General features: G+C 38.5%; 1 protein-coding gene across 1 annotated transcript in view; it reads left to right on the top strand.

The window, feature by feature from the left end:
- Positions 1-8,364: 8,364 nt before the first annotated feature.
- Positions 8,365-10,066, top strand: part of LOC134213684 (ATP-binding cassette sub-family G member 4) — a 39,948-nt gene continuing 38,246 nt past the window's right edge. Inside the window, exon 1 of the mRNA XM_062692956.1 lies at positions 8,365-9,368. Coding sequence (XP_062548940.1) covers positions 9,062-9,368 — 307 coding nt within the window. The 5' untranslated portion in view covers positions 8,365-9,061. The remainder of the gene's footprint in view (positions 9,369-10,066) is intronic.

The raw sequence follows: 10,066 nt of genomic DNA, 5'->3' as shown, positions 1-10,066 counted from the left end.
GGACTTCTTGAATAGCGGCCACGATCACTCCAACCTTCTGCAGTTCACGAGCCAGAATGCTCACTCGTCCAGGTTCATTTAGGGTCCTGACATTCCAGGTACCGAGTTTCCAATCATAGTCCTTATTTCTCGCTTAACTTTTCAAAAGGTCCTAAGTAACATTTTTTTTTTATGAATTAATTTGAATAGCGCAATCAACAGAAAAACATGTAAGCTTTTGATTGCAGTACTCAAATTAATTCATGAAAAAAATGTTACTTAGGTCCTTTTGAAAAGTTAAGCGAGATTTCATTGCCAGGTTGGTTGCCAAAAATAACGTTCTCTTTTTCTTCTATCTCAATTTTTCGTTGTATTTGAGAGGCTTCAGTAAGCTACCTTACCGGGGTCGCGTTACCTACATCGCGCTGGTCGGGCTGCCACCTTAGGTGTAGCTGACGCGATACAGCATTTCGTTGATCAGCCGCTGGGTACCAGGCAGACGCTGCACACTGGGGCAGCCCTGGTTCAAACATGGAATAAACCTCTCAGTCATTGGAATGGTTAAATTGACCATGGGTGTCTTCAGCGAAGTTTCAATATACATCAATGCCGACATTTTGTTCAATATTCATCACTTTTAGCGATAATCGCATAAAAGTCCCAAACGCCAAATTGGCCAAACAGCGTTTTTAAAGTATGATTTCTTCAGAGAAGTTGCTTGTCAGATAATTTTGATGAACCTTGGTAAAAATATCAAATTTCCAGAGCCTACTGTGATGATTTATTTGGTTATTTTGAAAAGAAACACCAAAAAATTAAATTTGATCGGTAATTGTACTTTTTCGACACTTTTACTACTGATATTATTCAAAATCATAGGTATTGGTAAAATACATGATTCGTGGCGGTTATCCAGTTAGAAAAATTGATTTTTGGCGATTTATCGTGGAAAAAAGGCTAATTTATGGTATTTTTCACATATGCCGATTATGCGATGGGGCAGAGACGGGCAGCTGTTTTAATCAGCAATGGACAGAAAAATTCAAACCCTTTCAAACAAACACTTTCTCAAAGACATGATATTCGATGATTTTTATCAAAATTAATTTTACTGAATGCCAGTACTGGTGCTATAAAAAATACCTCCTAATGATTTTCGATTAGTTAGGAGGGTAAATAATTGAACCAAATAAATCATCACCAAATAAATCATCACAGTAGGCTCTGGAAATTTGAAATTTTTGGCAAGGTTCATCGAAATTAAGTGATAAGCAACTTTTCTGAAGAAATCACACTTTAAAAACGCTGTTTGGCCAATTTGGCGTTTGGGACTTTTATGCGAATATCGCTAAAAATAATGAATATTGACCAAAATGTCGGCATTCATGTATATTGAAACTTCGCTGAAGATACCTATGGTAAAGTTCATCATTTTAATAGCTGAGAGGTTTATTCCATGTTTGAACCAGGGCTGCCCCAGTGTGCGCTGTTTGAGCCGCACCTCCTGGTGAACAGACGCTCGAGACGTACCTTCTCACTCTAGCTGATGTCAGAAGGACAACAGTTACCAGGTTGCACTACCAGCTAAGTACACAACCCTTAGCTGGCGGTCTTTTGTCATCGGACGACACGTGGAAGCGTGAGATAGGAACTTGCGGAGACCAGAGCTCTGTTGGGCGCCTTCCTTGATATCAACTTACCATTTTGCAGCCCAAATGCCCAAATGGATAGCACTTTAAATAAATATGATGTCCGTGTTGAGATGCATGATCAAGATTTACTGGTTCTGAAATTTATGCTGGGTTTGGAAAGAATCGAAATTTTCAATAGTTTAACGTTGATAATCAAAAGTTTCAATAAAACTGGCAAATTGTTGGAAAGTGTCTGAGTCGCTTGAAGGCGCCATTAACTTTCAAAATCTTACATAATTTTGTGAGGGGACCGTCATTTATAAAATTTTCATTTCACACCCTGTATCAATCCCCAGTTGACTAACAGACTTCATTGTGCGTGGATGTTCAATACTCTCTCTCGTGCGCATTGTACCTAACCTAATTTTATTCGTTGCCCAAGCACGTTGCTCCGGCGTTCTGATACTCGTCGTGTAAAAGTTAAACCATGGAGGACGGACTTTTTAAAAATACCCTAGCGTTTCGGTTCCCGCCGGGATCACCAGCACCGTCGTTGGTGGAAACAGTGTTTGTGTGTCTAGTTAAAAAATCTTGATGCCATGAAAGAAGCACAAGAGCAGATTCCAAAAATCATTGCCTTTCGTTACTCCAATGGTGAGAAGGTTGAGATAAAAGTGTCCGTGGCAGGGTGCCACACGAAATACTTTCGCATCTTTGATTTGCCTCCTGAAGTCCCGGACTCTGAAATCTCAGCAGTCCTGAGCAGATAAGGTAATGTGAAGAGAAAGGTTTCCAGTAGATTTGAGACTAAACATGTTTACAGGGGTGCGCGGCGTGCACCTGGACGTTAAAAAAGGGGTTCCAGCATATTTGTACTTCCTAAGCAGAAAAGGTCGAATTTATTATGAAGGCTTAAAACAAAAGTGTATCCTTCCCGTGTAGACGATAATAGCTCATAACAGTATAACATAATATGAATTTGTTTGAAATAAGAGTAAACTAAACCTAAGCCTTTCTAAACTTTTCTCTCACCATTCTCTTCACATATCATGTTTTGTTATCAATATCACGGCTTCTACCCGGGTTTGTAAAGAGGAAGGTCACTTGAAAACCGACTGTCTACAAAAAACTGAAAGAAAAGAAGAAATCAAGGACAATTCCTTTGGAGCATATCGAGTGAATGGGACGTCGTGTGAAGATGGAAAATCCTTTTCGCCGATGAAAGATGGCGAAGAAGGAATAAAACAGTTGAGCCAGGATCTTGCCCAGGAGCAGGCTCCCAGCTACTCCGGAGTATTGACTGGGCTTAAGGCAGTAAAGGAGAAGGAGAGCGTGGCGGTAAAAATGGTCACGTTGCTTTCTTCACGCAATAAAAGTCCCGCGAAAGGTGAAAAGATAATGGAAACGGAATCGGATTCGGAGAAAGATGGTGCAGTAAAATCTGGGGTAAAACGACAACACTCAACCGGAGGATCGAATGGTGAAACTGACGAGGAGAGCCCCCGGGTTTCAAAAAGGTGGAGGGCAATCGAAAGTCTGCCAAAGTCACAAAAAAGTAACTAATCCCCTTGAAAAGCTTGCGAGTGTGCCAGTTCCAGTAAGTAGACGAACAACGTGGGCTGAGTGAGGTTATGTTTGGCGGTAGCATGTGGTTCCTGTACAGAGACGTTCCAAGTCATGGGTAGGACAAATAGGAACGGCCGATTTGGGCAAAAGTTCTGGTATTAACATAAGCATTAAGCGATTCGCATAAATTCGTAGGTGTTACAAGCGTAGATTGTTGTATGAGATTAGCATCTTCGCTAGAATCCGTTTGAGGTTTTGAAACTGGTAGTGTGGAAGGCATAACAGTAGGAATAGTTTTGGTAGAATACGACAAACAGATAAATGACTAAGGAATACAGAAAGGACAGGGACGAGTATGCGATCGAGCCCACGACCTGCTGCTTATAGGCCCAACTAGACCACCGAGCTTGTCTCCGATTTGGGCAATCGTTCTAGTGTTAAGAAATCTATGCACATTCTATCTGTACTGCCTCCGAAAGCATAACCTTCCCATATTGATATTAAATCCATTTCAATGTGGGAAAGTTAGGGTTGCAGTGACATTCTAAAAAAATTGAATAAGGACTTGAAAAGCTCTTGCGGAAAATACTCACATCATTCGAGAGTTAATGTTTTAATTTTCAGGACAAAGATTGCTTTTCCAAGATTAATAATGCCTTCCAAGAAGCATGACATACAGGAATTCTTACGATTATTGAATATATTTACAAGATTTCAGCAGTAAAGTGAAGCTAAATTTTAAAATGTGTTTCATTGTGGACTTCTTTAGTTTTGCTACAACTTTGCATAAAAGTTGGTTGTTTATTGCGCTAGTAGCAGTAACCTAGACTAAATGATTAAAATATTGTTTTCATTTAGTAGGAGTTACTGCAACTAGCGGTTCAAATCCGTTTTTAGTGGAAATCAAAACAAGAGTTTTTTTAACGAACTATTGAGAAATCGACTGTATATTTTTATTTCGATTTTAAGGACGGCTACGCAGTCTTGAGTTATTGAAACAAGATGTATATTTATCCGACGATACCATCCCCCCCGTGTCGAAACGTCGGATAAATATACATCTTGTTTCAATAATTCAAGACTGCGTAGCCGTCCTTAAAATCGAAAAAAAAAGTTTTTTTTAACTTTATTCAAGGGATTTTTCAAAGAGACATTGAGTTTGTCACTTCAAACACCGGTTTGTTCTGCGGCGTCGTAGAAAACCTTCACACTGGACGACCACCATACAGCACATTTTAAAATGTAGCCTCTGGAGTTATTGGCATACTACAAAATGATCGAGCCCATATTACTAAAAGAGCGAAAGCATTCTTGATCCCAGAAATCTCTATGATTATTGTTGAAACTCTGATTAACTTTGAAATCACCATTTGCTTATAAACATATTCCTGCCAGCCAATCTGTGAACCAAGCCTCATCTTACCATAATCATGGGTAGGACAATGCTTAATGGAAAATGAGTTAGGAGCGACAATTACTAGTGCAAAACAGAAAAGGTCTCCAGAACCAGACGGAATAACCTACGAGATCTATCTAGTGCATTTCGAGCAAGTTAAACAAGAACTATTGAAACTGTTCGATGGTTTTTTGGATAACACGCTTAATCCCATGGAAAGCTTTTCTGAGTGGGCCGTAACGTTGATACCAAAAAATGGGAAGGCAAAGGATTTGACAAATTTTAGACCGATTAGTTTATTGAACACGGACTATACAATTTGTACAAAAATGTTAACAAATCGAATTTCGGGACGAATCAGTAAGATCGTTGACGAAGGTCAGTCTGCAGTGGTTCCGGGAAAATCGTGTGTTGACAATCTTGATATCATGCGAACACGGATTATTAGGGCGCAACAATCCGAATACATGAAGTTTGCGATACTAAGCATAGACCTAGAAAAAGCGTTTGATGTTGTGGACCATGATCGATTATGGGAGGTGATTGATAAGTTCGGTTTGCAACGTCCAGTTATAACGGCGATACAAAGGCTTGTTTTACTCCTAATTGATCCAATTGTAGAAAATAAAAATGTAGATTTCAAAATTTCGCTCTCCGATGCCACACCACTGAGTCGGAGTGATTCTTTCCACTTTTACAAAACGGTGTCATCGAATGAACACCTACCTGAAATTTGTCACAGTGCTCGATACAACCATTGCTTGAAGCTGTTAATCATTACACCATAATTCTAAACACGCGCTTCAATTATTCCTAATTTTTCGTTTCACTAGAACTTATTTAAACATATTAGAAAACATTTTAAAATGTATCCTCAAACCGAACAAAAAATCACTTCGGCCCAAGAACTTCTAGCCGCACCGTGCTGCCAGGAGTATGAAAATGATCCTTCATTGTTAATAGGAGAACTGTCTAATACGTTGACGCTATCATGTTATTTATAATTCTCTCGATTTCAAAAGGTGAAAAAATATTGTTTTTAGAATAAAATGTTGAGAGATTGAGTGAAATTTTGTTTAGGCCGGGAACTGGTTATATGTATGCCGGAATGGCAATGACTGAAATGAGTGCTGCACCTCGTTAATTTAAATCAAATAAAAACTTTTTTGAACGATATTTGGCAATAGCTATTTTTTATCAGAAGTGAACCTCAATGCAGTATTATATAACCCACAAAATTCAGGAAAAGTTGCTTCCTGTTATAAATATCAATTAAATAATGCAGTCGTACGCAAGTTAGGCCGGGAATGGGGTAAGAAACCCTATCATATAAACCCGTCGGAAACTAAAACAAATGTAACTGCTGAAGGAACAAAGAAAATTCATTCAGCCGTTTTCGTGTTATGCGGATACGAACACAGACCATTTCATTTTTATTATATAGAAGAAGATGATCAGGAATTCGATCTAGTGTTAAAAATAATTAATGAATAGGTATTCCTTTTGTGCTAGTATCAAATTAAACTTGTTGGAAATATTAGGTTTGAATGTGGCTCAAAGTTGGAAAGAAATGGTTGACAATAGTTTTGTACAGCTAATCCTTAACATGAAGCATACTATTCATATGTTCTTGATGAGAAGATTGAATTTGATGGAAAAAGTGATCACTGTCAATACATAAGTATTATCCAAATTATGGTATGTCTGGCAAATAATGCCTCCAAAAAATAAGCAGCTGGCGGAAATCAAAATGATAATAGGTCAGTTTTTGTGGAGTAACCATAAAATGTTTAGGGTCCTACGCAATCAATTGTATCTTGACAAGAGACAAGGTGGAGCAGCTTTAATTGACCCCGAAACACTATGTCAGTCCCTTTTTCATTTGAAATTTGCTTTCAAAAATGAGGTTAGGATCCTTTGCTTAAGATTGCTAGATGTAAGAGCCTTACTATTAATACCAAGAAATTATTTAGTTTAACTCAGATAGTTAGTGATATGGATCACATTTTGACAATCAAACAAGTTTATAACTACCTTCTTGCCAAAAAAAAATTCAAGTTAAAATTGTTCAAAAACATCAAAATCTTCCTTGGGAAGTGATTTGGGAAAATATAGCAAAAGAATGTATTTCATCTCAAGCAAGCTATGTTTTGTTCGAAGTGTTTAATGACGTTTATCCAAATAAGGTTAAAATGTCAAATCACAATTTTGCAAATATAGACAACTATTTGTGTGATGTTTGTAAACAACCCGATACAAACAACCATAGGATCAAACAATGTAACAACTCAAAAAATGTCTGGAACTGGGTTTCGGATGTACTTAAAAATAAGCTCAATCTGAAACTAAAATCACCAGATGATAGATTGTACAGAAGAGTCAATAACAAAGATTGTAAACCTAAAAGTACCTTATTATTAGTGTCAGAAATGATTGTTTATAATATGAAAAATTACAAGAATAGTAGCTTGTTTTGTTTTAAAAAGCATCTAAGAGAAGCTCGATGGAATAATAGGATTTTATTTGAAAAACACTTTGCTAAATTCCTTAACATTTGTTAATGAAGGTAGAAATAAAGAATATGTATTATAACTGAACTCCGACATCTAAAAATTGTATGTGAATTACAATGCTGTATGCTTTGCTTTTGTAGGTTAAGTTTGTAAAACTATGTGGTAATTAATAAAAAAAAATCCCTATGCCTTACCCTTCGACGTAGTTTATGTCAAAATTTCAGTTCAATTACATTTTTAGCCGAAAGACAACTAAATACCTACTTGCATTTCTTTTTCGATAGAAGATTATAAAAACTCAAGGCTACCACAAGTAATGGAAATTATGAAGTGGTACTTCTCAAGAAAAAGGTTCATGCCCATGTATAGTTTTTCCAGCTAAAATGAGCAGAAGCGATCACTATGCACACAAGTGATTTTTATGGATTGTAAATTCAACACATTTAGAGATGAAAGGCAAGACTTCAACTCAGTCTTATTGATAGGAATCGAGATTCCAATCTTCCAATATGACCAATGCTTGGCATTATGATTATTTTCACTAGTTTACTTGCAAATACTATTTTTTAACTGGTGAATTAAAAACGAATGCATTGTGCAACATAATTCGTGGGCTACATGCCGTTTGTGAAGAATATTATTAAAATAATGGAACAACTATCAGCCACAATTTTAATTCTGTATATCTTACACATTCGTTTATTTAACAGCTTTGTTTCCAAAAATAAAGAGAACTAGCATACAGAGGAGTAGCAAGTAACAGATGTGTAACAAGACGAGTCATCTCATATTGACAGTTTTTAATTCTCATATATCTATCGAACTCGAACCAAGAAAGTCATTAATACCCACAGACCTCAGTAAACACCCACTTCAACCCATAGGGCTGTGTATTCAGCTGTCTTTATTAGGAAATGCAGTGCGCGGCACTTGTTCACCATCTCATCCGAAACTGCGCTCTGTTTGCTTCGGATGCTGTTATCAGTCAGTTGCTTACACGATTATTAATTATTGAATCGCCACCATCTGATGGGCACAAGCACAATGAATACATTCAATCACAACCGAACCCTCCCGAAGCGCGCATCGAAGTCGTCCAATTTGAATGAATTACTTAACCAGCAGCGCCATATGAATGAAGCTATAAACATATCGCCAATGAACCAACTAGTTCTACTTGTCTGGAGTAGTCTCCGAGTAGCCAACAGCTCGAGCCACCAGCACGAAGCTGACTGGGCTAGACTTGAAAGAGGTCTCCGCTGCTGAAGCGACTCCCTTGCTGCGGTCAGTCAGCCAGTCAGTTGTTCTTTGTCCCCGGTGCGAGTTAGATCGCTTCATTATTTACTCGCCAATAATAATCAACTGGCAATTAGAGCCTCCATTACACGGGGCGAGTAACTGTTTGCGTGCATCGTCGCGGCGTATTTGTCGTCGACTTCCCAGTCATCGCGCGCTGTCTTTATCGCGAAAGAAATCAATCGTTCGTTCGTTCGTTCGCTCGCTCGTTGTCTACTGATAGCGCGCAAATACAGCGGGATTGTGTTTGGACAGTTAGAGGATTGATCGGGATTTGTTCGGCCTCTGGTGAGGCGGGCAGGAGCAGAGGATTGGTACAAATCTTCGTTCACAACCCAGGACGTTGTTCGTCTTCATTAGTTCACTGGACAGCGGTCAGAGTGGACGGTGGCGATCAGATTTGGTGGATGTTTTCCCGGGTTCGCGTTCTGTTCTAGTGCTCGATGTAAACTGTTGCGCTGATTGGTTCTAGTGTTTGCCTAAGAATGAAATAAAGTGCGATTTCGCTGTGGAAAGCTTTGTGTAACCGATCGGCAGCGCCGATAGAGTGATTCATTTGGAAGTACATTGAGGAATATCCGCGTGGAATCTCGTTAGTAACGAGCAAGAGAGAGAGTCTTGTGAAGGGAAGCAAAAAGTACAAAGTTCAAGGGAGTGCAGCACACAGTGGTGATAAAGCTATGGATATTCTACAGCAAGAGGTTCGGGGTGGGATAGCGTTGTCAACGCTCAGCTCCGAACAACATGCACCGGTTTATAACCCGACGACTGTTCCGCTGAATCGAAAAGATTCTCGCCACTTGGATCATGTGTTGAATAATACCGGGCACAGCAATAATCACAACAACAACAACGGAGGACACTTCCAGTCGCACAATGACATCGAGGCGCACCATATTAGGCCGTTCCAGAATTTGCCGCCCTGCGAACCGGTAGACATCCAGTTCAAGGATGTGTCCTACTGTGTCAGTATGGGATTCAGAAAAGGTGAGTGATGCTGTTGAATTGTTCGTCATGCAGTTTAATCGGAGTTGCGTATTTTAAGAGTGCCAGTTTGGTGTATTTGATAAAACATGTGGGAGTGCCGTATTTATAAATAGTTTATTGCGCTTAAATGAAGATAGAAAGATAATTTTGGGAACATCTCTGATCTCACTCATTTTTTGAGATTTGTGCTAACGTATGAACTGTATCACACACACAAAACGCGACGCGAGACTGGACACAACACTTATGGTTCTTACAAACTAAAAAAGGATTTTTAAATTTACCTTTTTGTCGACCGGTTTCGGGCTCGATGTTGCCCATCTACAGGACGTGCTCCAACTGGTTACAAATGGGGACGATTACACTTTTGTACTTTGGCACAGTACACGTACATCTCTGATGTTCTAGTTATAAATAATTTTATAAAAATAAATAAATAAATATGCTGTTTATGTACCTTAAAAGCTGAATTAAATCAATATTATTAACAATGAGTCATTGAATGAACGCAAGTTTTACATCAAAGGTCTTAGTTTACTTTACTTTTTGTTCCAGTTTGTATGTTTGTTCGCGGATAAATTAGATTTTTAGTATTCCTAAGCACCTACACTCGCGTCATCCATATGACGTTAATGTCGTTAAAAGTACCATATATGCATTTTGCGTCATCGGAGAATTTATGAATGAATCATGATAAA

Source organism: Armigeres subalbatus, chromosome 2, assembly GCF_024139115.2.
Source record: "Armigeres subalbatus isolate Guangzhou_Male chromosome 2, GZ_Asu_2, whole genome shotgun sequence".
NCBI classification, from domain to species: Eukaryota; Metazoa; Arthropoda; class Insecta; order Diptera; family Culicidae; genus Armigeres; species Armigeres subalbatus.
The sequence above is the reverse complement of the archived record's forward strand: the minus strand, read 5'-3'. Positions and strand labels throughout refer to the sequence as shown.